The sequence below is a fragment of the Tamandua tetradactyla genome, chromosome 12 (genome assembly GCF_023851605.1).
Source record: "Tamandua tetradactyla isolate mTamTet1 chromosome 12, mTamTet1.pri, whole genome shotgun sequence".
In the NCBI taxonomy this organism is placed as follows: domain Eukaryota; kingdom Metazoa; phylum Chordata; class Mammalia; order Pilosa; family Myrmecophagidae; genus Tamandua; species Tamandua tetradactyla.
In genome coordinates, this window is record NC_135338.1 from 70,094,833 (window position 1) to 70,122,274 (window position 27,442).

At 45.4% G+C, this 27,442-nt stretch overlaps 1 protein-coding gene and 1 long non-coding RNA gene across 6 annotated transcripts in view; one reads left to right on the forward strand and one right to left on the reverse strand.

Moving 5' to 3' along the window:
* LOC143652341 (uncharacterized) overlaps positions 1-1,638 on the reverse strand; it is a 28,050-nt gene extending 26,412 nt beyond the window's left edge. For both annotated transcript variants that reach the window (XR_013160575.1, XR_013160574.1), the window contains exon 1: positions 1-1,638. This is a non-coding gene — a long non-coding RNA (uncharacterized LOC143652341).
* On the forward strand, positions 526-25,217 carry PKM (pyruvate kinase M1/2). Of its 4 annotated transcripts, none has more exons than XM_077123877.1 (12): positions 3,252-3,380; positions 8,645-8,761; positions 10,964-11,130; positions 11,531-11,622; positions 15,421-15,552; positions 15,847-16,033; positions 16,454-16,724; positions 17,553-17,703; positions 17,828-17,980; positions 21,130-21,296; positions 23,718-23,899; positions 24,458-25,217. In XM_077123877.1, the coding sequence occupies exons 1-12, from the start codon at positions 3,331-3,333 to the stop codon at positions 24,562-24,564; spliced, it is 1,776 nt and encodes a 591-aa protein (XP_076979992.1). In that variant the 5' UTR covers positions 3,252-3,330; the 3' UTR covers positions 24,565-25,217. The 4 variants fall into 4 exon arrangements, with proteins under 4 accessions (XP_076979994.1, XP_076979992.1, XP_076979991.1 ...); XM_077123876.1 differs by lacking the exon at positions 21,130-21,296 and adding an exon at positions 21,704-21,870; XM_077123879.1 differs by lacking the exons at positions 3,252-3,380; positions 8,645-8,761; positions 21,130-21,296 and adding exons at positions 526-658; positions 21,704-21,870.
* The last annotated feature ends 2,225 nt before the right edge of the window (positions 25,218-27,442 follow it).

Here is a 27,442-nt window from a genome sequence, read left to right on the forward strand (position 1 = left end):
CATCCCATGTGTCTCCATTCCCCCTTCTGGTCCCGTCTTGGGCGCCACACCTCCTGTTCGGCTGTTCTACGAGGTGTGTGCTGGGACAGGCATCCAGAAGGGTGGGGAGTACTCAGCATGGAGCTGGGAGAACACCGTTCGTGGACTTAGAAATTTGAGAACTGACCGATAGCCCAGGGCAGCTGGGTTGACTGGGTTGGGAGCTGAGAAAAGAGACCCAGTCCCGCAGCCCAAGTTGGCGGCAACAGGTGTCCGGGGCGCCTGGGGGTCCGGGAGGGAGGTCTTCGGGGTTCCGAGGGCGGGTCCTGCTACCTCGCCGCTTGCCCATTGGCTTTTACAGTCTGTCAATGAGGTAATTTTTAATCATGTGTCCTTCCGCTGCGGAATGTAGTTCTCCCCAAAAAGGCAACCTGAAGGCGCGTTCCGCTTGGGCTGCACTTCTTACTGAAGGTGACTGAACCGAGCGAGAACGCGGAGGGGCGGGTCCAGGGTGCGGAGAGCCAGGATTGGGTGAAGGGCGGGACCGCGGAGGGAGTGCAGCGGCTCTGCAGCCGTGATAACCTTGAGGCTGAGGCGTCTGATTCCCGCAAAGGAGCGTCGCGTCTAGAGCTCCGCTTACCCGACATTTGCAGCGCAGTTTGAGCAACACCATCCGGAGGTGAGCGGCGGGGAAGGCTGGGCGGTTCAGGCGCGACCCGCTGGACTTCGGGTGGTGCGGAATCCTAGCCCGCCTTTCCCTCAGGTCACCCCTCCAGGGGTGGTTCAGGATCCTGAGCATCTTGGACCGGCCTGGGGTGAGAGGAGAAAGGCTGCTTGCGCCTACGGCCTGCTCTTCAGAAAGCCTTAGCTCTCTTTCCTTTCTCAGATATGTCAGCCAGCCCCTGTCATTCCTCAGTCCCACCCCTCTTCTGGTTTCATCCTCTCCCTCCTCAATCTGGTTCCATCTTCGCCTTTCTTCTTTTATTCCCTCCTAATCTGATGTCTTCCTCGCCTTCCTGTTCTCCCCCATCCCCCACTGTGTTCCCCTGCTCACCCTCCTACCCTTCCGCCTTAGTACAAGACCCATTCCTCCCCCTCGTGTTCAGCTTGTCCATGTCCCCATCATTTCGATGCTTTCCTTGTAAACGCTCCTCTAAATTCCCCTTTATGTCCCATCTCTGTTCCGCCTCCATTCGGGTTCCGTCGGCCCTTCCCGCGTCCTTGCCCCCTCATGTCTACCCCTTCCCACATTCATGTGCTCACTCCCGCTCCTCCCCCTCTCACCCCCTCCCTCATTCATGCCCTGGTCCCCGCCCTTTCCCGTCCATTTTGGTCGCGTCCACGCCCCCTCCGTTCTGGTCACGTCCGCTCTCCTCTTCCAGGTCCCCCATCTCAGTTTTGTCCTTCTTCATCCTGGCTTCCCAGACCGTCAGGAGAAAACGGCCTGTGGTCTTGGCGGGAGGCAGTGGGTCACCGCCCGAAGTGTACTGGTCGCCCGGCTGAGTCAACTGTGCAGCCTAAGGGATGCCAGGCTCCCTGGAGGGGATGAGGCGGCGGCCCGGGGCACAGGATTGTGTAACCCTAGGCCCTCCTCGCAGCAGGGGAAGAAGTGATGGTTCCTCCTGTGGCAAGTTCCTGTTTCTTCCCCGGATTCCATGAGGCGGGGGGGCGGGGGGGGCGGGTGCTGCAAGAAGTCTGCGCTGCCCCGGTGGGGGTGGGGCGCGTCGCGCGGCTCCATCTCGCCGCGGTGAGGCTGCACGTAGCGGTCCTGTGCCCGGGACCTGTCCCGCCAGATGGCTGGCCCTGCGGGGCAGTTACCAGCCAGACCTAACCGCCCAGCCGAGAAGCTGCTGGATGCTTTCCCGTGGTCTCCTCGCATTTTAGTCACTCACGGAGTTCCTTGTGTCTGCTGACGTTTATTAGCAAATGCTCCCTGACTGTAGAATGGAGAGGCCACGGGGTGGAGGGAGCAGGTTAAGCGAGAGGAGAGGGGAATCTGAAGAGCTCGAAGCCACGTGTTGCGTACCCTCCGTAAAACTCCTGTGCCAAAGCCAGTTTTGGGGAGTAGGGGTGATATACAAGAGGAAATCGGGATGCCCACAGCGGTTACAGCTCCCAGAGTTCACAATCCAAATAGAGGATATGTATTTTATTACGGTAAGTGCTATGAGGAAGCCACTAGCCTCGTGCTGGGGACAGAGCGGCAGGATGCCCACAAGGTGGCAGCCACACTGGATTTGAAGAAGCAAGGAAATCACCTTGTAGTTTGAAGGTTATTGAGAAACACAGTTATAGAAAGGCATCCCTTGACTTCTTATATAATCTTCTCCAAACCTAGAACATTGCTGTTTCCTGCCTCCAACCCCATGTATGTAAAATGAGCCCAGAAGTTTCAGTAACAATGGGCAGAGGCATGGGTGAGTTGTGGAGAAGAAAACAGACTTTAGAATCAGGTTGACTTCACAACATACTGAGATGACTGAGCGAATTCAGCCTCTGGACGTAGGTTTCCTATATGTAAATGGGAGCAATATTATCTGTATAATTGTTGAAAGGATGGGTTTCTGCACACACCTACTGATGTATATGTAAGTAAAGACACAGTGCAGTGTCTAGCATCTAGAAGGTACTGCACAAATGGCAGTTGATAAAATCTCATCTCTCCTGAGATGTCCAGGAGAAATGCCTTCAAATTCATTTATTATTTTGGTCACTGAGCACAGTTGCTTAATTCATAGTAGACCATGAGGGCCTGAACTTCTCAATTTGTCTCTCTACCATCCCTAAGCACATACAGTTACTCTTCCAGTCAGGATCTTTAAATGCCAGAAATCTGAAACCAGTCCCCTGAGGAATTCATGTACATTGTTTACAAAGTAACTAATAATATTACTTTGCAAACCTCCACTGGCAACCTGGGCTCTTTGGTCTCATGAGATCTCTGGTCTTCTAAGCCAGCTGATGAAAGGAAGGCAGGGAGAGGAATAATTTCAGGCTTTGGTGTTTGGTTGTAAGAGTAGAAACAAACTTGCAACACCAAGACTGAAATCTTCAGATACCAATCCTTGCAGGTTTCCAGGTGAGATTCAGGGACTTAGTTCTGTACTGGTAGGTATGAAGCTAGGAATCAAGGCAGGGATAGCTACCTCCAGTTGGCAGTGCTGAGGGTGTGGCCACTCCCTAGGGTACAGAGGAGGGACCTGGATCAGGACTTCCTCTGCAGCAGCATTGTTACCAAATAATTTGCCTCCTGGTTGCGTGAAGGTGCTGTTGGTAATACATTATGCTGTTCTGAGGGGAAGGGTATGTAACCCATCACCAGGTGGGTGAGTGGGAGGCTGTGGGCGGAAGATGACTCAACCTTTCAACTTAGCTGCTTTTGAAAGAATTCTCCTTATCGGGTGAGTGGGGAAACTGCATTGCAGTACTTGGAGGCTTGAGAAGTCCCCTCCCTTTTCAGTAGTCAAATAATGAAGCATGCGTTTTTGCCAAATAAAAATGTCTCAACTAAATGAAAAATTATTGGGTCAAATTCTCAGGCTCTGTACTGCCTTAAGAGCTTAGGTGCAGTAGCAGAGCCCTGTGTCCAGGTGAGGCAGTCTATCTGTCTGCATTCCTGAGCCTTTTCTGTGGTGGGCATAGCAGCCTCTCAGTGGGTTATCCTTTGAGCACAGGGGCTGAAGTGGACATGATATTACTTGATTTTTAATTTATTTTGTTTCAGCTTTTATGGAGGCAAGTGAGGATGCATTGTCTTGGCAATAGCTAAGACTGGGGATCAAGGTAGAGGAAAATGATGCATTTGACGTCATTGGTATTTCATAATCACTCCAAGTGTCCACAGTTAAATCCCAACCACAAGAATGAGTTGTCCTGTGAGCAGTTTTATTACAACCTTGTTGAAGATCTTTGTGAAGTACATATTTGGTAAAAAAAAAAATCTTATGGGACCTTGAGTCATCACTTTAAGCATCAGTTGTGGTATATAAGGAATAGTGCTGTGTGACTAAATGTAAGAAATGTACCTTTCTTAATACCACTGTGCTTTTGGGGAGCTTGCGTTTTTTCTCCAAGAGCCAGACTAGACTGGCTAATTGATTAGTTTGATAATTTGGGGCTTCGTTAAAGCATTTTAGGAGAAGATGAGCAGCACGGGTGGTAAATAGTGGGATGCAGCCTCTGCAAGACGTTTTGGCCTGGTTCAGCTGTTCAGCTAAGGGATCACAGGGGGGTTGCCAAGGGGTGCATTCCCACGCCTGCAATGGTATGTGTCTGGCTGCACGTAGGAGGGACAGCCAGGCTGCAGTACCTCTGGTGGCCACTGAGACTCCCTCCACCAATGTTCCCTTTACCCCCACCCCCACCCTGGCCATGTCCTTAGGCAAAGCTCCTGGAAAGCTCTAAGCCTTTCATTAACTGACCCCAGCAAGCTGTGTTTGAAAGCCAGTCAGAGGCTGGGGAGGGAGTGGGGTGGGCTGCCAATACCAGCTGTTGTAGGGCAGCGAGATTGTTGCTCATAGCTGCTAGCTAAATATGCAGTCAAAATATTATTTGAATGGAGCCCATCCTGAACACCTTTCATCAACATCCAGATACTTTTTCAACTTTAAACAACTGGTGTCTCTAGAGATGACTCCAAAAGAATTACCTGGTCAGCTGAGTAACAGCGATGACATATAGCCATTCCCCATTTTGGAAGAGACCAGGAATTTTGAGTTAAGAGGTAGGGAGGTAGGTGTACGTACTAGTAAACTTTCTAAACAAAACTATCCCAATATCCCACTTTTGTTACTACGTTAGAGAGCAGACTAACAAATGATCATCCATTGGGTTGGCAAACATTTTTGGGGGGAAGGGTACATGGTTTGGGAATTGAACCCAGGTCTCCCGCATGTAAGGTGAGCATTCTACCACTGAACCACTTGTGCACCCTGGCAGACATTTTAAATGCCTGACAATATCAAATGTTGGCAGAGGTGAAGGAAAGCAGGATTGATAAAACTGCATTAGAAAGCAATTTGGCAATAAATAGTAACAGAATAAACATATTCTATCATCCAGTGATTCCATTTCTAGATAAAACTCATAAATACACAAGAATACATGTACTTAAAGAGTTTTCATAATATTGATTGATATAGGGAAATTGTATTAATGGTGGGGGTGGTGATGGTTACCAGTAGGGTGACACATAAAAAATGGACTAGATATACAGTGGACTAGTAAGGAAGTTAAAATGAATTAATTAGATCTATATGCCAGACTAGAAGGATCGTAAATGTAGTGCTGAGTATAAAAAGCAAATGATGACCCAAAAAAAGGATATATACAGTATATATTTTAGACTAATTTTTTAAGAACACAACAATACCATAGTATAAATATAGATACACTGTATATAGACTCAGAACTAGAAGGAGACAAAATTCATGGCAATGGCTGGGTGGCAAAATTCATGATGGCATGTAGGAAGGTTGGTTTGAGGATGGAGAAAAACTGAACTGATTATTTGTATTTCGTATTATTTTAAAAAAATCTACAAGAAAATATGGATGAATTTTGTGGTCTGTTCTGGGTAGTAGAAATATGGATATTAATTTGTTTCTTTTATTTATTTTAAAACAAAATAAGAAGTAGTTCTATGAAGGTCAATGTCAGAAGACGAGTCATACAGTCATACTAACTAGGTCAGTACAGGCACTACCCAACCCCTGCTCCCCTCCACTGATTGAGGTCAGCTCCTCTAAATTCTGAGCCAGTGCCTCCCCTTGTTGAGGCATTCACCTGCCCTGCTTGCATCTGACTTTGGAGGGAGGGCCCTTGTTGCTTCTAGAATGGGTATTATGCCCAAGTGGCAGCTGAGGAACTCTGCCCAGTTTTTTAAGCCTAGGCTTAAACATAGCAAAGCATAATAAAAGTTTCACTCAAACTTTCCTCCTTCAAGGTGAAATCAATTCTCAAACTTTCAGGATCGAACCAGGAAATCCTAGGTATCCAAGGACATAGGAATTTCTCTAGTTTGCTGAAGTTTAGTTGTCCATTTGGGGCTAGACCCATTTATTATTGGTTTTTGTTCTTTATTTCACACTCTAGTTTGAAACCGGGCCTTAGACACCTGCTGAGATTCAGGTTGCTTAGTTCTAGTGCTGAAGAAGTAAAGAGGCGCAAGGGAATTTTATTTGAGCCTACAAGTGAACTCATTTTGTTTGTTTTTACAGCTCAAGACTTTAATGTGTAGTGAAAGATGAACACAGGCATTCTCCAAAGGAGGAGAAGCCAGCTCACTTTGTTTGTGTAGCCTGATAACAAAAAGACTTTGCTTTTTGCTGTGAGTCCTGCTGAGGCTAAAGTGTGAAATTCTATTTCCCTATTCCATCAAGGAAAAGGATCATCAGATCTTAGAGAACAGGCTGCTTTTAGTGCCAAGCCATTACTTTCTAATGGCCACTGGAGTTCTGAAGATTTGGGAGTTGAAAGCCTCCATTGCTAGCTTGGAGTCTTAGATGTATAAGTAGCAAATGGGAGTGGTGTTAGAGTGAGAAAGAGGGATCATCTGGTGCCATCTTGCTGGGTTGGGCCCTGTGGTGAGGTTGGCATCAGAGCAAAACTGGTCCAGAGAGCCCCAGCTGAGTAAACATTGACTTACTCAGATGCAGGGTCATAGGCTGGGCTGATTTATTAGGGCAGAATGATTTGATGCTTTGTGAAAGAACTGGTGGAGTGAAGCGTGACTTTCCCAGCACTACCTCACAGCAGAACTGGCTCTGTGAAGTGGAATGTTGGCTATTTTTTTACATAATTTTATTTTTCTTCATTTCTGAAGCATGTGCAAAGAATTGTGTAGCACAAGGGCAACTGAAATTTAGAGAGACCCTCGGTGAGAAAGGCCAGAGTGGAGGCACCAGGAGCTGTGTTGTAATGGTGCCCGCTCCAACCTAGCAGTTGATGATGTCTCCTTTCTCACAGAGGAGGAATGGCTCTGAGAAAAATCCTCCTGCAGGGGCTCAAGCTTCAGAATAAAGCTCCTGTACCTGGGCATGGTATTTGCCGTTCTCAGTGGATATGCCAGCCCTCTAGTGCTGGCTGCAGGTTGGCTCTGCATGTCTGTGCCTCCCCTGGAGGAGGGTGCAGTAGTGAGTCACACTAGCTCAGGCTGGACTGCATGTTCTTGCGTGGGGAAGAAAGGCCTGTGGAACACTTTGGAAAACTGGCAAGAGAGCCCTTGCCCTGCTTGCCAGAAAGACAGGCAAAATGGCCTGCCAAAGCTGGAGGCTCCAAGCTAGGTCCTAAGGGAAGAGCATGAGTCCCTGAGGTCTTTGGCTTGGTATAGGGCCTTTAAGGACATGTGAGATCTTGTAGTAGTCTGGACAGACTTGCTGACAGGCAAGGTTTTTTGATTGCTGGTATAAATCCACTAAAATACCAAATGAATTTTCATTTGTCATTTTTGTACTTAGTAGCCTAGGTGAGTAGAAGATCAGAGTTTGTAGGTTTCAGATTTAATTTGAGGTGATAAAATAGTATTTGTATTTGAGGCCATGAATAATTTATCTGCTAATGACATCTCCTGGTCTTGGAGACAGCTCTTCTGTATGAAAATCTCCTTGCCACAAAGATTTTCTTGTGAAACTTAAGGACAGACTGTTAAACAGGAAAAAAGTTTGCTGGATTTAGGCATGTGACTAACAAGATTTTTACATAGAATATTCCTGTGGACTGTGCTAACTTTTTCTCTTTTTTTGATTTGAGGTTCGACTGGCCCAAGGTATGACCTTCCCAAGACAGTGAAGCTTTCCTACATTGCATTTGTAATCTGGGACAGGAAACTTATCTGCTGCCTCAAAGCAGAGTATTCCCGCAACGCATAACAGCAGTTGTATAGCAGTGGAACTGAGAGCTTCATATTTCATTTAATTCTTCCCAATAGGATGCTTATAAATATATCATTTTTAGAAAGGGTGCACGTGTAACTTTTCTTAAAAAACTATTTCAGGGCGGGCCACGGTGGCTCAGCAGGCAAGAATGCTTGCCTGCCATGCCAGAGGACCCGGGTTCGATTCATGGTGACTGCCCGTGTAAAAAAAAAAAAAAGACTATTTCATAACAGCAAATTTATTAATAAGGAGGGAGGGAACTGACTGTAATCCTTCTGCCCAGATAACATGCTGTTAATATTTATTTATTTTTATTTTTTATTTTTTTTTGCATGGGCAGACACCGGGAATCGAACCCGGGTCTCCGGCATGGCAGATGAGAACTCTGCCTGCTTGAGCCCCTGTTTCCAACTCCATGCTGTTAATATTTTGGTATATATCCTTCCAGTCCTTTTCTGTATATTTGGTTTGGTATCCCTCCTGTCCTCTCCCTCCAAAAAGAAAAAGGGGAGAATGAGGTTCTCTTATAGAATAAATAGTGGAGTCAACCACAAGATCTTTAGGAGGAAAGCACCATGGAGGGTGGGGGGGGGGGCAAGAAGAACCCACTTTTATCCATGAATACTGTGCTATCAATTTCTTGTTTTCTTAGAAGCCTTCGCCATTTTTGTTTGTAACATACCTGAATCTCTAGGAACAGCTACCACTTAGAAACCTGGTTGTTAAGGTAATTACTCCAGTACCCCAGAGATCTTTAGGTTACACTTAGCTTTTACCTTAATCTTGTACAGCTCTCCAGGGCAAACTTTACTCAGCTCAGAGCGGTCTGTGCAAGTGGGGCCAAGGAGCTACCCTGAGCCAAAAAAAGAACACTATGTCACCAGAAGCCCAGACCCAGAGAACAAAAGGTATGACCTTGATAATCAGTGACCCCAGCTAGGTCTTTGCAAGAAGGTCCCAGTGTCTCTGATTTAGAGAAGAGCCAGCTGATGATGTTTTTTTTTGCAAAGGGCAGGCTCTGGGAATCAAACCCAGGTCTCCAGCACAGCTGATGATTTTTAAAAGAGTGGGATTCCTTACTCCAGCCCACTCATTCAGGTGTTACTTTGTTCACAATGCAGTCCTCAAACTGGATAACTATCTCTTGGTGGAGGCTGCAGCAAGACCTTTATGTTACAATTGGCTTTCTGTTCGGTAGATAACCATCCTTTCAGTAAGCTGCCCCAGCCAAAGTCTGGCTGGGTTCTCTGATGGTATGTGAGCCCTGTCCCAACAGGGATGCTCCCAGTCTGGGTTGTGCTGTCAGTAATGCAGAGGCTCCTCAAATTTGGGAGTGAGGAGTAGGACTGATTATGACAAAGATGCATGAAGTTGGACTGAAAGGTCATTCAGAAAACACAGGAATGCCTCCAAGGACTAGGTGCTAGGAGATACAAAACCATCTTAAATAGGTTCTGGAGGGCAGAAGACTGACTTGGTCATCTTGGTACCTAACATGTGTTAAGTTAGGGGTAGGAAATGCATGTTGACGTGAACAGTGCTTTGCCGTGTGAAGTGGTTAGCCAGTTTATTTTCCCATTTTTTAAGTTTTATGTTCTGTAGTTGGGGATTTCCAGCCATCAGTTTTCAACAGTTGACAGATGGTTTGCTCAACACTTGGTCCCAAAGCTCCTTAGGATTTTACCAGACCTTTTTGGAGATGGCTGAGTTCTAGGTTTAGATGCATGCTCTACTTGAAGCTCTCCAGAGAGGCCACAATGTCAGGGATAGAGGAGGATAAGGAGTTAGGGTCAAATATGTGTGCAGTGCCTTGATTTGGGATCCTGAGATTTAGGAGAAGATGAAACAGAGCTCAAGGTGAGCTTGCTTACCCTGAACCTTGGCTGATTTATTTGGGCTGAAGAGATTTTAGGAGTAACCCTTAGTCTGAGGATTTGAGGAAAGGGAAAGCCTTGTGATAGACGCATGGAACCTTACCTGATGGTTCTTCAAACACTGCCAGGCTTCTCCCTGAATCTTTGTCTCTGATCAGCTATCTAACCGGCTAAGTGAGTTTAGTTGTAAATCAGTAATGAAGAAAAGCAGAGGTCAGTAGGGGTAGCTGTCAGGATTGTGACCTGGGCTGATTAATTATCTGGAACATGGAGTCTTTGTTACCTGGAATGATGTACTTGACAGACTTAGGAAATTGAAAAATTGCATCAGGAAATCAGTGGGGTGGGAAAAGATTTAACAAGCAACTTTAATTTCCTCACATTGCAACTATGCCATTAATATGGTTGTGGTAATTTTAGAACCAGATGCCTGCCATAGTGGTTATCCTTGGCTGTGTGCAAATTAGTTTGTATCTTCCAAATTCCTCCTGACCAGAAATAGATGTGGTAGTTTTTAGATACAGTCTTCTAGATAAAAGAGTTAGTATCCAAACAAACAAAAGATTTATTTCTGGGTAGACTTTGCTTCCTGGTGAGGTACTGGTACCCAGTGTGAGTCGAAGAAAGAATTCCAGGGATGCATGTGACACTCTGGTTATTGAGAACCTAGGACACAAGGATTAGGAAGAGTGCCTGACCAGTGATTGTCTTCACAACCAGGGGATGATTTGGGTGGGGATTTTAAAGAGGCAATGTGGATGTCTCCCACGTATATCCCCATAGCATGTGTTTGTTGCTTTGAAACAACTTGTCATACAAAGTTCTAGATCTACTAGGATAATATAAACTTAGGAGTTGGTTATTTGTACCGCTGGAAGATTGGTTGCAGTTTCCTTTTGAAGGAGTTCTTCAGTACATGTAAAATGATGCTATTTTCAGGGTTGGTGGGAAAAGCTGTCAAAAGTAGATGTCATAAGGGAGACTTGCTATAGTGGATGCCCGTGAAGTACATTTTAATTTGTTCCTTAAGGTCTTCATTTGCTCATAGTTACCTGAGCACTTTGTCTAACACAGGGAACACCCACATGACCATAGTGTGTCTGGATTCCTTGTGGTTGTGCACAGTGTGCTTACAGAGTTACTGTGTAAGCAGGAGACAGCTTCCTATGCCAAGCAGTATATTAACCATCATGGGCATTTCAGACTGATCATTTCCTTTCAATTCCCTGGACCCAGGACCTCAGGAACCATGCCGAAGGCTCATAGTGAAGCTGGGACTGCCTTCATTCAGACCCAGCAGCTGCATGCGGCCATGGCAGACACGTTCCTGGAGCACATGTGCCGCCTGGACATTGACTCATCACCCATCACAGCCCGGAACACTGGCATCATCTGTACCATTGGTGAGTTGGTGTACCCCCGTGTCCCCCTTTCAGTAAGGGCTTCATGTGGCAATGACTGTTTCTTTCCTGAAAAGACTAAATGTTGTAGGAAACCTGGGTGTTGAACGAGATGGTATACAAATTATTAGAGGAATTCAGGTGATAGGATGTTGCAATAAAGGATTAAAATGCTTTATATTTCTGCTAAAGACAAAAGTTAGAGGGTCTCTTCCTTAGCAGATATTTGTAGGATCATCTCCCAGGAGACTCTCCAGGAAAGAGTCTGTGGTTGGGGTAACCAAGAATCCATGGTTGGCATCTGGCTGGGCTTTGTAAGAACAAAGAAGACTGGCTAAGCCTTACCTAGGTATTTCCTAACTAGATGCAAATTACTTGTGGCTTTAATACTTTTTAAAAATAGGCCCAGCTTCCCGATCTGTTGAAATGTTGAAGGAGATGATTAAATCTGGAATGAACGTGGCTCGTCTGAACTTCTCTCACGGAACTCATGAGGTAAGCCTCATCTAGGCAGTTTGGCCACTGAGGTGGCTTGTGGGCAATATAGAGAGGGTATGACACAGTGGGTTGCCGTAGTTTGGACTGCTGAAAACTGTGCAAGTCCAGCAGAAAGGTTTCTACTAATAAGTAAAGGACTGAGCCTAATGTACTAAAACTTTCTGGTAGATAACCTCTTATTAATCAGCACTGAATTCCCAGCGTATCCCTTATCAGGAGTTCAATGAACTAGCTAGCTTGAACTGTAGAGGGAGGCCTTATCCGGAGATCAGGTGGCAATAGTTCTCTTCTTGCCTCTACCCAGGTTTAGAAGCAACCCATTCTCAAGAGTGGCGAGGGGGCTCCCCAAAGGACCGTACCTTTTAAAATCTTCAGACTTGGCTGTAGGCCATGAATTTTCACATCAGCATTGGTAGAGGAGCAGTAGAGGAGGCAAACTTTTCCCCGTCTCTTAAATTCTGTAATTCCTGTTCAGAGTAAAGAAAATGCTACCCTATGAGGTCAAGTGATGTGGGGTTGCCCTCTGGTATTTGGAAGCTGATGTTAAGTTTAGACCAAACTTCAGAAGTGCAAACCAAGAGGTGTGTTCCTACTTTCTGGAACTATGAGACTCTTCATCATGGATTCCCTATCCCATGTTCCATAAACAACCTATGGCTTGGCAGGCAGCTGGTCTCCAAATGTCAGGGGGTGCTGACCTAGTCCATAGTAACTGTGTTTAGCAGGTTAAGACATGTCCCTGTTGACATTCCATAATTTTCCAAAGGCAGGAAGTCTTCAGCAAGAGTCGCCAGGAATAACTGCAAGTGTTCACGTATCCCAGAGAGAAAGAGCTAAAAACAGCTGTGGTGATCAGTTGACTATTGATACCTGCTACTGGAGTGTGCAGGAAAAGGAGCAGAAATAGACTTTAAGAAGAAGCTGACCTTTAACCATGCCTTATGACCTCTTTAGCGTTCAGTAAAATAACACCACACCGCTCTGAAATGGCAAGGGCTAGTGATAGCTACTGCACCTGCTTCAGTGGGGAGGGCGGGGGCTCATAGGGCTGGCTCAGGGATTTTTGTTTTTTAAACTACATGAATCATTTGGATATTATCTGTGCTTTTAACTCTCACTGCAAGATTAAGTCTGGGATAAAAAACCAGGCCTCTGTTAATGGGTTTATTTTGAGGTTTTATATCAGAATGAGGTTGTTCCTGGGCATAGGATTTTGGAAACTGATCTGACATTGTTGTCATATTGTATAAGATGATATAGTGTATATGGGAACTCTGTTTTCTGCATGACTTCCCTAAATTTATGATTTGTCTAATAAAAAATCATATTAATATGAAACTATTTTAACTTGACCATGTGTCAGGGCTCTTATTTGATTTATGCTATGCACCCTTGACTAGGGTCCAAGAGCGCTTACCCAGCTCTTAACAATTTTATATACTCTTTTGAACAGAAAATTGAAATTGCTTTCTCTCTCAGCTTGGCACCCTTTCTCTAGCCCCCACTTTTGGCAGTTGATATGGATGTGTCCTTGCTGAATGGGTAATATAACGCCATGTTGGCCAGAAATGCTGATTTTTAATCAACCTAAATTTTAGAACCTCCCACAAGGGCAACATTGATTGATATCACTTGATAATGATCCAACAGAACCACAGTCATAGTGGAAACCTTTTAATACACATCCCAGAAATGTGCCCCAAAAAGGAATGTAGAGCCTATGAATAATAAAATATGTATATGTATCATAAACTCCCCAAAGTCAAACATGCGTATTTGTTTACAACAGCCATAGTTACAAAAATACATCAGGTTCATCAAAAAATCTCAAGTTCCATAAAGTAGAAATAACTCAGACCACATCCTATGGCAAGTTTTTTTTTAGTGAAAATTAAGAACAAAGTCTAAAGTAATAATCAGGGAAACTTAGATGTAAATGTATTTAATAGAAGGCAAAAGTCTAAAAATAAATGCAATAATTAACTCAAACTAGAAAAAAAGCTCACAAAATAATGTAAGAAGTAATAGGAAAATAATATATTTAAAAGCATAGCTGACTGAAATAGAAAATAAGTTTGGGAAATAAAGCCAGAAAGCTGATTCTCGGTGGGTGATGGAGGGGGTGGAGGGTGGAATAGTAAAACAGAAACCTTGGGAAAACCTGGTCAAGAATAAGAGGATGAATAGGAAAGGGGATATTTCCTACAGATTAGAAGAATTTAAAAAGTCATAGAAAGACCTATAACTTAATTCCTGTAAATCAAGGTGAAATTAAGTATTGTCTAGGGAAAATGTTCAACAGATAGAAAATAGGAATAGGCCAGTATCTGTAAGAAATTGAAAAAGTGTGACTGTTAAGATGTAGCCCTCCTCAGAAAACCAGGCCCGGGTAATTTTAATGGCTGACTTCTGTGTCCCCTTCAAGAAACAGAAAAATCTTTTGTTATACTACTTCCTAGCCTAGATGAAATATAGAAGTCTTCTATATATGTTCTTTGAAACCAACATACTCTGAGACTAAAATCAGACAAGAATATAAACAAAACCAGACAGCTTAGCACTAAAGTTTAGTTAGTACTAGACCTGTCTGACTCAGGAAAAGGAGACACAACTAATAGTCCAAATCCAGTAGTTTATTAAAGGAATTTAATGACCCATGACCAGGTAGATTAAATATTCTGGGAACACAGGTTCTACACTGGGATTAAATAGAGTAATCACTGTAATATAAGATGATAGTGACAGCTAACATTTATTAAATAATTACTATGTCCTTGACTCTTAACAGCAACTTTGAGGAAAAGGTATTTGAATATTGTCAAATTCCTTTAAAAAGAACAACAGCAAAAATCTCTGCATGCCAGTAATAGAAAAATCTTTACAACTTAATTAAATAAGGGCATCCACCCCAAAAAAAAGAACTCAAGGCCAACAGACCCTCATTATACAGTTATATTAAATTAGAGACAGAGTTTTCAGATACAATCTTCAGGTAGTATCATCCTTGGGAATTAAACTCTGATCCCTGCTGTCTTCCCTGCAATGAGCAGGCAGAACCGCATGCTGGTGCTGTTCTCCTGAACAGTGGTAGTTAAAAGATAACTGGTTTAGGTTATCTAAAACCAGTTAATCAATATGGCAGTGTCATATTGATTGCACTGAGAACTCTTACAAAGTCTTATCTTGGCTCCCTTTTTAGTCTTTTAACAGCAGCAAATTAAAAAGGAGAATGGGCTTCAAAGAGAAGAGTGAAGACTGGATTTGTTGAAAGTGAGAAATAGCAAAGGACAGTCAGTTCAGAGAAAAGTCATATTACTGCTTTGCCTCCATTTTTCTCTAATCAGATTATGATACCAGGTTTGCATGGCGTGAGCAAAGTGAATAACTTCGAGTTTGAATTGTGTTAATGATCAATAAAGGGAAAGCTCTCAGAATTAGCAAATTTATCAGAATCTAGATCTCTTACCTTATATCTTTGCTTTATTTGCTGAAGGCGCACTAGCTTCCTTTATGTTGAGACATATTTACACCCATACCTTAGATGTTTTTTGCGGGGGAAGGCAGTATTCTGAAATTTTACTAAGATAGTGAGTGACTACTGTAGAAGAGTGTTTGAAGCCAAAGAAGTTGAAATTATCATGCAGAAGGTGCTGAGGCTATGTGGTTTCACTTAGTTGCTGTGTAGATGTAGAATATCCGCAGGCCTTTTCCATGTGATCAGCTTTAGGGCAGGGTAACTGGGGTTGGATCCTGGTTTGCGGGAAGGGCCTGATATCCTCTTTCCTTATGCCCCAGTACCATTCAGAGACTATCAAGAATGTGCGTACAGCTACAGAAAGCTTTGCGTCTGACCCCATTCTCTACCGGCCAGTTGCTGTGGCCCTGGACACTAAAGGACCTGAGATCCGAACTGGGCTTATCAAGGGCGTGAGTATCCTGGGGAGTAGTTTTCCAAGTCCCTTTAATTTTAGGAGACCATTTCCTTTATGACTTTCTACTATCATTAAGTAGTATAGCTACAACATTGTAGCTTCTTTCTTGAGTAAATTCCTTGGAATATACCAAGTTAGAGAATAAGAGCATTTTTTCACAAACAAAAACAACTTAGTCTTATTTCTAGCTGAGATTTGAACATTGTTCTCTGGAAGAGAGAGCTTTTCCATTCCTGCCAGTAGGGCCTATCTTCTACACTTCACACCCACAGCTTACTCTTGTCCATAGAGCGGCACTGCTGAAGTAGAGCTGAAGAAAGGAGCCACTCTGAAGATAACTCTGGATAACGCGTATATGGAGAAGTGTGATGAGAATGTCCTGTGGCTGGACTACAAGAACATTTGCAAAGTGGTGGAAGTGGGCAGCAAGATTTACGTGGATGATGGACTAATTTCTCTGCAGGTGAAGGAGAAAGGTGCGTATGGATTGTAATTCATTTTTCTTAAAAAACAGACTTTAGTCCAGCTTAGTCTCATTCCTCTGACTCTGAAGAATATATGAGAGGTTTTCTTTTTATCCATCATCCTCACTACTTCTGGTTCTCTGGTATGCCTGGGAGTGATGGCTAATATATAAATGCCAGGTTACATGATATTTCATTTATATTTTAAAACCTTTCTAGTTGGTATTACTATCCCTATTTATACATGAGGAAACAGGTTAATTGACGTGTCTAAGTAGTGGAGTTAGGATTTGAACTCTGGTAAGATGGCTTCAGAGCCCACAATGACCCAGTTTACCCTACCAGAGAGAAGCGCAGCCTACTTTCTGGCTTTTACCTTCCTGTTGAGGAAAGAGCCCTCAATGCTCTGCCTACCTACTCCATTTTGCACAGGAGCTGATTTCCTGGTGACAGAGGTGGAAAATGGCGGCTCCTTGGGCAGCAAGAAGGGTGTGAACCTTCCAGGGGCTGCTGTGGACCTGCCTGCTGTGTCAGAAAAGGATATTCAGGATCTGAAGTTTGGAGTAGAGCAGGACGTGGATATGGTGTTTGCATCTTTTATTCGCAAGGCAGCTGATGTCCATGAAGTCAGGAAGGTCCTGGGCGAGAAAGGAAAGAACATCAAAATAATCAGCAAAATTGAGAATCATGAGGGGGTTCGAAGGTAAGTATAAGTCCCTGTTGGAACCCTCCAACCCCAGCCCAGAAGGGGCTTTTGGTGGACCTTCACTTAGGAACCCTGTGGAAGCTCAGGGCCTGGTGTCCACACTGAAGCTTCTGAGTCCCAGTCTTCACCTGGAAAGAAAGCAGTAGTTACCTTGATCAGAATAGGTCTAGGGTGGTCTTTTCAGCTTCCCATAGCACAGCGTGTGCTGCTTCTTAAGGCTCAGATTGTCTCAGCTCAGCTTACCCGCCTCACCAGTTGATCACAAGGTAGGCCAATGTGTTTTGGTGAAATCTTTTTCTTTTTGGCCCCCCTACTAGAAACACAGCTCAGTGATACTGAAAATGCAGACCTGCTCGTGTGTGGAGTATGCTTGAGGAGAGTGGGAATAGTAACACCATGCACCCACTGTTGTGACTTTGCTGTTCTTAGCTTTGTCGAGGTATCCTTTGTACCATAGCCATTTGGGATCTTCCCCTCTGTCATCCTAATAAGTTATGGTGAATGCTGACTTTAGTCCCAGGCTAAGCAAAGTTACAGTTCCTCTTGCCTTCAGCAAGATGGAAGGATCATCTCCCCTCTCCTTCCTTCCCTTTAGTGAAGTCCAGTGCTGTATGTATGAAGCCCAACAGACAGAACTGTTGGCCCACATTGGAGGGATTAGGTAGCTGGTTTGTCTTATCACCTCCACGGTGTTGTAGTTGGCTGTCCATGGGAATATGATGTCATGGGGACATCTAAGTCAGAGAATCCCAGAAAAACTTCCTATTGCTGTACTTGTCGCCCATCTTCATATAGCCTGTTTCTCTCTCCTTCTGTCCCTATCAGATTTGATGAGATCCTGGAGGCCAGCGATGGGATCATGGTGGCTCGTGGTGATCTAGGCATTGAGATTCCTGCAGAGAAGGTCTTCCTAGCTCAGAAGATGATGATTGGACGGTGCAACCGAGCTGGGAAACCTGTCATCTGTGCCACTCAGGCATGTGGACCTCCTTGTACACTCACATTCTTGCATATAAAGCCATACTTTCTGTCCAGGTACACTTGTACTTATTTGTTTCTGAAGAAAGTCCAGGTCTTGCTGATGCTCTGTTCCCTTACAGATGTTGGAGAGCATGATCAAGAAACCCCGCCCTACCCGTGCTGAGGGCAGTGATGTGGCCAATGCTGTCCTGGATGGAGCTGACTGCATCATGCTGTCTGGAGAAACAGCCAAAGGGGACTACCCTCTAGAGGCTGTCCGCATGCAGCACCTGGTGAGTTCTTAAGGTCTGCCCCATCTCCCAGGTTGGGTTTGAGGGGTAGAAACAAACTCTGGCACAAAGTAACACCTTATAGGCTTCTCCGCATCCTCTTATCCACAATCTTTAATTATCCTTAAAGACGTAGCAACAAGAATGAGTAGGGGTGTACTGGGGCATGGAGAGTCAGTCAGTAGGCAAATCCTGTCCTGTCCTGTCGTTCTTGTCCATAACCCCTCTCCTATTTTCTTCTGCTGGAGGCTTCTTCCTTCATTGAATATAGCACAATATTGATTAACTTTCACTTCTGGTTTCAAAATTGTGAATCCTTCCCTTGACTCAAGCCCTGGGATACTTGTACAGTCAAAGGATGCTTTGTATCTCTTCCCGCTGGACAGTCCAGTGGGTCTGAGTGCTTCTTCCCTGTTCTGAAAAAGGCCAAGGGCTCCTGCTCCCAAGTACCCTCTTTGGCTTCCATATTGATTCCCCACCTGTCCCATAGACAGATGCTTCCCAAAGGTATCTTTGTGGACCTGCACAGTGCTTACTGAGCTGGCCTTGCACAGTGCCCATTACAGGACCTGCCTTGGCTGTGGTGCCATTGGGATGCAACTGCCACACTTACCCACCCAGCCAAAAAGTGTGGCTTAGGTGACTGCCAGCAGGTCCACGAAAAGAGACAGATGGAAAGAAGGGTGGCTGGTCCTGGATAGCCCTGGAGCAAGAGCACCTGGAGGAGTCACTGAGGTGACTACTCTTTCTCCCTCTGTATGCAAATTCTTCATGGTTCTCTGGCTCAGCTCTGACGTACTGCTGGCTGCTTCTCTGGGTTGGAAGCTCAGTTCCTCTGTCTGCTCTAGAGCATACTGAAGAGTGAACTCAGAGATCAGTTATCAGGGTACTTATGTCTAGTAAAATGAGGGCTATAAAGTTATAGGTCAATGCGAAAGGTTTAGCTCAGTGCACTTGCCTTTTATCCTGAGGTTTTCTTTAACCTTCCCCTTCCCTTTCCAGCCACAGAGTACTCCATGCCCTTTGTGTGCCCCTCCCACTCCCAAATTTAAAACAACAAAAAATTGGACTCTTTTACTTTCTATTTGTCCAATCATTGGGCTGAAATTGCTTCCAGAGGAGACATGTCCTTTATCTTTTTCGATGGTGAGCTAAGTTCATAAAGATGTCCTTGACATCCTGGGTGGATTTCCCCTTATTGAAATCAGTAGAGGCTAGTCCCTTGCCTAGACGCCTATGGACCCTGGCCTTGGCTGATAAGTCTCCATGTTGGTGTGATATGTTACTATTCTGATGTCTAGGTATTCTTGGCTTCTTCTCACTACAGTCCCAGTGGTGGGAGAGTGCTTTTTCTGTCCCAGGAGACAGTGAACCTTAAGCCAGTCACCTCTAAAGTAGCTAGCTGTTTTGATAGGTCACTCCAAATGCCCTCTGTTTACCTTTCTTATTTGTCTGGCATCATGGCCTTAGAGGTGGTAAGGTAGGTGAAATTGACTTGTTGAACCAAAGACCAAATAAATTTGGGGCCTTGATATATTTCAGGACGAACCACTTATCCCTTCTCGGCCTCATCTGTAAAATGGAATAAATAAATATATTTAATTATAGTCTTCCATTAGTGGCTGCTATTACATATCCATTAAGTCCCTATGTAGGTTGATATAGCCCTCATACGCTCCTGTGAGATAGATGTTTCCCCACTTTATAGATGAAGGTTTGAACCCAGACTTGTTGACTACTGACCCCTGCAGCTTAGTGCTCTGTTGAATAGGAGATATGGACAGGTCTCCATTTGAGGTCTATGGTGAGGTAAAAAGAACGTAAAAGATTCAGGGCTCTAGGCTCTGAATTCCATGTCCTTTGCTCCATTCCCCAGTCTTTGTATATCAGACACCTTAGGGAGAACTGCAGGTTTAGTTTGTGTGGCACTACACAGAAAATCCCAAGGCCTGGGCCAGGCTGTGGCTTCCCCTCCAAGTGGTGCTGCCATTGCTTTCTGCGTCACCAGTTGACACTGGCAGAGAGCTACTCCACTTAACTTTTCACTGCTTTCTCTTGAGTCTAAATGAGATTCAGAAATGATCTGTAACTAAGGGCTAGGCAGTATAAGGTATGACTGTTTCCTATTCATTTCCCCTGTCCTTTGGGCTGCATACATTCCACTCTTCCTGCAGAATGTAAACCTTTAACCTAAAATCCTGCCATACATCTGCTTACGCTGTCAAATTAATGAGGTGGTATTACTGTTCTTCCCGTACCCATCATTATCTAAAATCTGGTAATTACATTGTAACCCTCTAAAACAAAATTTCTTTTCAATTCTTACTGTTATCTGAGTAGGTATATTGTGCTGAATGGCTTTCTCATGGTTGAGAGAATCCTCAAGTTTAATCATTAATCATTAGATTCTAACCAAATCTCTTGTAATACTTAAACCACATGCTTCCACGGGCATCTGTCTCTTCACATGGCTGTTTAATGTGCCCCTTGCAAGTCAGCCAGAGATTTCCATCCTCCTGCTTAGAACTCAGTTTAAATCATACAACGTTGGCTTTGACTGGCCCCAGATTTCCAGGATTGCTCAGTCAGTTTCCATGGCAGACCTTTTGAAAAACTTATGAGCATCCCTGAGCCTGAAGCCATGAGCACTCAATATGCACATGGAAGACTGGCAGGAAGCCTTGCAGTAACCAGCCAGCCATGTGAGGAGGGAGGGCCTGTGCTTCCTGTTAGCTGTGTCATGAGGCAGTGTGGTCAAGGCCTCAGCCAGGGAGTGGCCCGGGCTCAGCCTGGGCATGTTACTGTGCCGTGGCACTGGAGCCTGTTGCCTCATTGTCTCCCTCCACACTCACCCTGAGTCAGAAAAATCCTTCCAGAGTGGAGGTTCTCAAATCAAAAACCACTTTCCCCTGTATCAGAGGGGAAGCTGCCACACTTAAGGCTTGACATCCCCCACCTCCCCTCCCTGAGCAATTGTCTTTCATCACTCTGCCTCTTTGCATCTCCATGAAGGACAGATTTAGCCAATTAACCTAAGATTACCTTTCTCTCTGATTAATTCCCCATTCTGTCTTTCCATGAGTTGTCTCTCATGTTTTTTCCCTCCTTCCTCCTCCCTCTTCCTTGCCTCCCCTTCCCTCTAAACCTTGCAGATAGCTCGTGAGGCTGAGGCAGCCATGTTCCACCGCAAGCTGTTTGAAGAACTTGTGCGAGCCTCAAGTCACTCCACAGACCTCATGGAAGCCATGGCCATGGGCAGCGTGGAGGCTTCTTATAAGTGTTTAGCAGCAGCTTTGATAGTTCTGACGGAGTCTGGCAGGTAGGGCCCTAAGGGCAGGTAATATTATGTAGGTTAACCAGCTTTTTACTCCAGCTGCTTGAGAAGACAGCCAGGGTCTGGCCTGCACCTGGAGCCTTGGCTCAGAGCCTTTTATCTCATCTGCAGGAATACAGCCAGGGAGGTCATGGCAGGGCAGGACCACAGGGTCCTTTGGTGTGGCAGGCACAGTGGATGCCACAGGCACCTGGCGAAGGACTGGTCCCTGGGAGCCTTGATCTTGCTCAGCTCAGAATCTCCAGTGATTAGGCTCCTCTTGGCCTTTGGACCCAGGGATATGTTCCTCCCCATCTGTCTGTGTGACTTGTCCCCTCTCTTTACCTTTTTGACAAAGCTCTGACAAAGCTCTGTCCCCTTCTCGTCCCCCTGGACGGATATTGCTCCCCTAGATTGCCCGTGAGGCAGAGGCCGCCATCTACCACTTGCAATTGTTTGAGGAACTCCGCCGCCTGGTTCCCATTACCAGCGACCCCACTGAAGCTGCCGCCGTGGGTGCCGTGGAGGCCTCCTTCAAGTGCTGCAGTGGGGCCATAATCGTCCTCACCAAGTCTGGCAGGTAGGAGGCGGCAGTGGCTCCCTGGGGATGCCCAGCTCAGGTGGCACCTTTCCTTTGGGGGTCCTGGGAGCAGTGTATTGAACAGTGCTCAGATGGTGTGAGCCAAGGTAAGCCCCCTCTGCCTGCCACCTGAACTCTGCAGGGAAGGAGCTTCCCCAGGCCAGGATCTGGGTGTGAGCAGAACCCCTTTTCTGGGACTGACTGTAAGTGGCTATCTGATATTTAAAAGTTGTTTCTCTAAGATAATAAAAACCAACCAATTATAGCATATTCCAATTATTCTGTGCTGTTTAAAAATTCAGTTTGGAGAATTCTGTTCAGTATCATGCTATGCACACTGCTACCATCCCCGACCCCAAAGTCCAGGAAGGGTCGCTATGACATCTTGGTGACACAGTGGCTCTGATGCCATGCAGCCAGGCTGAGGGAATGCCTGGCTTATGCTTGGCTCAGTACCATGGCCTCAAACTAGGGATCCCTTAGGTTTGTTTCCTGGCTGCTAAAACAAATACCATACAATGGGTTGGTTTATCATCAGGAATTTATTGGCTCATGGTTTCAGAGGCTAGAAGGCTTATTTTCTCTCGGTGTTGGTATCCTTCTGGCTGGGTGGCAATCTTTGGGATTCCTTGGCTCTTCTGTCATATCCAGGTTCCTTGACTTCCATCTACTGGCTGCTCCCCGTGACCTCTCTCTGTATGGCTTTCCATTACTCTGGTAGTAGGGATTAAAGCTCAGCCTGAGTCAGTTGGGCCACACCTTAACTGAAGTCATTTACAACCGGTCCACGCCTGCCAGAATGCAGATTTAGACCAGCAGAGGGCTCAAGCCTCCCACTCCTAGATAAATAGCTCCATTAGCACTGACCTTTGTAAAAAGGGCCAACCTTTGCTATTTGGCTATTTTTAGCTCTAGTCTTCTGGGATTTCATTCTCAGCTGGTCCTGAGGTAAGCAACTACTTCCTTCTGAAGACCATGCATACTTAAGTTTCCCTGACACCTGTTGTGTCCTCATAGCCTGACTTCTGGGGGCCCAGTTTCTTCTGCAGGCCCCTTCTCAACTCCTGAGAGAGGCCAAGGGCCATATATCTGCAGCTACCACTAGTCCATTATTCCAGAAAGCATCTGACACATGGATTCTCAGGGGGTCCCCTCCATTCAGGAGGCACCTCAACTGGTATAGCAGCTCCCACTCCAACTCTCCCACCTCTGATTCTTGCATCCTGATTAGCACCCATGTTTCTCAGCTTTATTTAGATACTTAGGTTTAATTCTGGGACTTCATACTCAGTTGCTGAGACTGTTTCAGGGACTTGGGGGTGGGGTGGGATGCGATAATAGAAGGCTGATGTAGTTTGTTCCCAGTGGGACTGGTCAGTTCTGCTCCTGTCTTTTGCAGATGTCAAGTCAGGTGTTATTCACATGCTGCTTGGCTTGCAGCTATTGCTGGCTGCAAGAGAAATAGGTGCTGGTGAGGTTGGGCCAGGGTGGCTTTCCTGTGCCAGAACAGAAAAGTTTAGGGTGGGTGTTTCAGCCAACCATGGGTCATGTGAGGTCAGTGGATAAGATTGACTGTGCTGGGCCAGAATGATCCTGGAGCCCTGGCCTGTGGAGAGGGGGGGGCAAGTGGGTAGCATAGTTCTGAAAGAGAGTTATATACAATGGAGGATACAGGCTAAGGGCTGACCCCATCTTGAAAGGGTCAGAGCCTTCAGGCTGGCATTGGCTGTTTGGATTAGAGAGTAAGCTATTGCTTAAGCAAAGCCATTACACCCTGAGGTGCTTGCTAGAAGGCTTCTGGGTCATTGTTTAATGGTCTCTTCTCCCTATCCCCCATCCCATTTCAGGTCTGCTCACCAGGTGGCCAGATACCGTCCCCGTGCCCCCATCATTGCTGTGACCCGGAACCACCAGACAGCCCGCCAGGCTCACCTGTACCGCGGCATCTTCCCTGTGCTGTGTAAGGATCCTGTCCAGGATGCCTGGGCTGAGGACGTGGACCACCGGGTGAACCTGGCCATGAATGTTGGTACGTGGTGGGGAGTCATAGCCTAGAGAGGCTTAGTTCAGCCTCACCGGGGACCCTGCAAGTTTGAAGGGGAACATGCAGACTTAGGGGAGCAGGAGTCCTAGTTGACCACTTCTCACTAGGAATGTTCTCTGAAGCCGCCTTTTCATTCCCTAAAGGAAAGAGGAGCCTTTGGGTTGCTGGGCTGAGCAACTTAGTCCCTCACCTCAGTCTGGGGCCTGAAACAAGGTATCCTAGACAGTCAAGGTTGTCTGTTCTTTGGCATCTGCTCATTATTGAGGTTTCTTCTAAAATTGACCAGTGTTATTACACTGTGGAATGGCCTTTGCCCCGTACGAGGGTACGATGTCATGGGATGAGAGGAAACGGCTATCTCTGACGTTGGCCACGGCTCTCCACTCCCTAAAGTATAAAATGAATAATATCCAAAGGTGCCTGCCAACTCTGCCTGGCCCGTGAGGCTGGTGCCATCATGTGGTTTGAGAGAGTAATGGTCAGACAGCCCTGCTCACTGCTTCTGGCTGGGCTTTTACTCACTGGTCTCTTCTTTTCCTCCAGGCAAGGCCCGGGGCTTCTTCAAGAAGGATGATGTCGTCATTGTGCTGACTGGATGGCGCCCTGGCTCTGGCTTCACCAACACCATGCGTGTAGTGCCTGTGCCGTGAAGGACATCAGATCCCCTCCTCCAGCCCCTGTCCCGTCCCCTTCCTCAACCCATCCATTAGGCCAGCAATGCTTGTAGTGCTGTCTCAGGGCTATAGTGTGGCACTGATGGGCTGGAACACCAGAGGAGAATATTAAAGTCCTTATGATGTGTGGCTGTTTTTAGACCCTGCTTGGGTAGGGGTAGCCCAGAACCTGGCTGCCCATCGTGTGCCCTCCATCCCCAACCCCAAAACAAGGGAAGAATGAGGGGGCAGGCTAAAGGCCCCAGAGCTTATTGCCAGAGGGCAACAACTTCCCCTGTTTTGTGTACTTAATTCAGTTTTTGTAGAAAAATGAATGCCCAGAGAACTCCTGATCCTGGCCAGGGGGTCAGGAAACAGCCAGTAAGAATAGGGACCTTAGGGCACGGGGCATTGGTTACAGTTTAAGCAGACTCTGGCCCTGGCCCTTACTTGCTTCCCCAACCCCTTCAGCCTGCCCACTCCCACCTTGTTTGTGCATTGTGCACTTCTGTTTTCCCGTACCCTGCTCAGCTGTTGCTGTAGGAAACACTCTCCCTTCCAGCTTCCATTTTCCCTACTACTACAGCTACTTCTAGGCCTGTTGCTATAGAGCCTACCTGTATGTCAATAAATGACAGCTGAAGCACCTGTTTCCTCTCTTTTCTGCTGGGGAAGGTTCAAGGTGGTTGAACCCTGCTCTCTGAGCAGGTAAAAAACGGTCAGAGCCTTGTGCCAGCAGTGGATGTTAGGTGATATCCAGGCCACATTCCATCCTGTCCATTTCTGGGGTGCAAGCATGTTGGGAAGGCAGCAGTAGCTGACAGCCTTGGACATACAGGTTAACACTCCCCTACCATGCTTCAGTGCCCTGGGGAGCTATGAGGTGGCTGTGACTCTTTGAAAGTTTCTGCAGCTGGGGAGAGTATGACTACTTGGACCAAAAATCGGGGCAGGGACTGAGGCCCCTCCAGTGCTTTGGATAAACCCAGGATATCAGATAATCCTGCCTAAGACTCCCTTTAGACCTTCCTGCAATAGAGGAAGGAGCTGTAGAGTGACACCCGTCTCAAAATGAGTCCAGGGCATCTGAGTCATAGTTCGTACCCACATCCCAGAAAGGTTGTGGACCAGGGCTCTCCTGGGGTTTTTTTGTTGTTGTTTGGTTGGTTTTTGTTTGTTTGTTTTTTCACTCTTTATTGGAGGAGTTGTGGGTTTATAAAACAATCATGCATAAAATACAGGATTCCCGTATACTGCCTCATCAATACCACCTTGCATTGGTGCAGAACATTTGTTAAAATTGCTGATAGCATAGTTTTATAATTGTACTATTAACTAGTCCATGTGGTAGTGTAGTTCCATGGATTTTTAAAAAAATTTTTATTCTGTTGCCATATATGCAATCTAACATTTCATCACAATTAGATATATATTTCAGTGCTGTTAATTACATTCACAATGTTGTGTTACTCTTCACCACCATCTATTACCAGAGCATAACCATCATTTCAAATTGGAACCCTGTACACTTTAAGCTTTAACTTTCCATTCCCTATGGAAATTCACCTACCTCACCCGCTGGTGATCTATATTCTATATTCTGACAATAGAGTGCTTATTCTAATTATTTAGAATAATTTACCCATTCTAGGTATTTCAATACATCACATACAATATTTGTCCTTTTGTGTCTGGCTTATTCACTCAACATGTCTTCATGGTTCATCCATGTTGCATGTATCAGGACTTCACTTGTTTTTACAGCTGAATCCATTGTATGTATCTACCATATTTTATTTATCCATTCATCAGTTGTGGGACACTTGGGTTGCTTCTATCTTTTGACAATTGTGAATAATACCACCATGAACATCGGTGTGCAAATATCTGTCTGAGCCCTTGCTTTCAATTATTTTGGGTATATACCTAAAAGTGGGATTGGCAAGTCATGGCAGTTCTATACTTAGTTTTCTAAGGAACCATCAAACTTCCACAGTGGTTGTGCCATTTTAACAATGAGTGAGTGTTTCTATTTCTCCATATCCTCTTCAACGCTTGTTATTTTCTATAAATAGCAGTCACTGTAACAGGTGTGAAATTGTCTCATGGGTGTGAAATGGTTGGGGGTTTTTTTTGTGTGAAATAAATACAAAAAAGCAGATTTTAAAATACATTATAACAAATAGTTATAGAGCAGATGTCAGGGTTTGGTAAGGATTACAGTTCCACAGTTTTAGATTTTTCCTTCTAGCTACTCCAGGACACTGGAGACTAAAAGAAACATCAATATAATGATTTAGCAGTCATACTCAATATTCATTTGTTAAATCCTATCTTCTCTAACTCCTCTTTTGATCTTTCTCCCAATCTTTAGGGGTATTTGGGCTATTCCCATTCTAACTTTTTCATGTTGGAAAGGGCTGTTGGGATAGGGGTATGGAACTTGAGGTTCTGGAGAGGCTGGCCCTCTACGTTTCAGGACTTATTTGGCCTAGGAACCCATCTGGAGGTTGTAGATTTCTGGAAAGTATAGTGTGTGGAACTTTTGTAGACTCTCAGAGCCCTAGATGTTCTTTAGAGTTGGCAGGAATGGTTTTGGTTGGGGGTTGGCAAACCATGGTAAATAGCAATATCTAGCTGAACTTAGGGTAAAAGTAGCCTCCAGAATTGCCTCTCAACTCTTTGAACTCTATCAGCCACTGATACCTTATTTTTTTTAATTCTTTTCCCTCTTTTGGTCATGAAGGCATTGTTGGTCCCATGGTGCCAGGGGTAGGCTCATCCCGGGGAATCACACCCCACGTTGTCAGGGAGACTTTCACCCCTGGATGTCATGTCTCACGTATGATTTTCCTTGTAGAGTTGGGCTTAGAGA

Coding starts and splice junctions, on each gene's coding strand:
- PKM (XM_077123877.1), top strand. CDS start 3,331: ATGACTCAACCTTTCAACTTAGCTGCTTTTGAAAGAATTCTCCTTATC. Junction 11,131..11,530: donor TGGCATCATCTGTACCATTG/GTGAGTTGGTGT, acceptor TTTTAAAAATAG/GCCCAGCTTCCCGATCTGTT. Junction 23,900..24,457: donor GAACCTGGCCATGAATGTTG/GTACGTGGTGGG, acceptor CTTTTCCTCCAG/GCAAGGCCCGGGGCTTCTTC.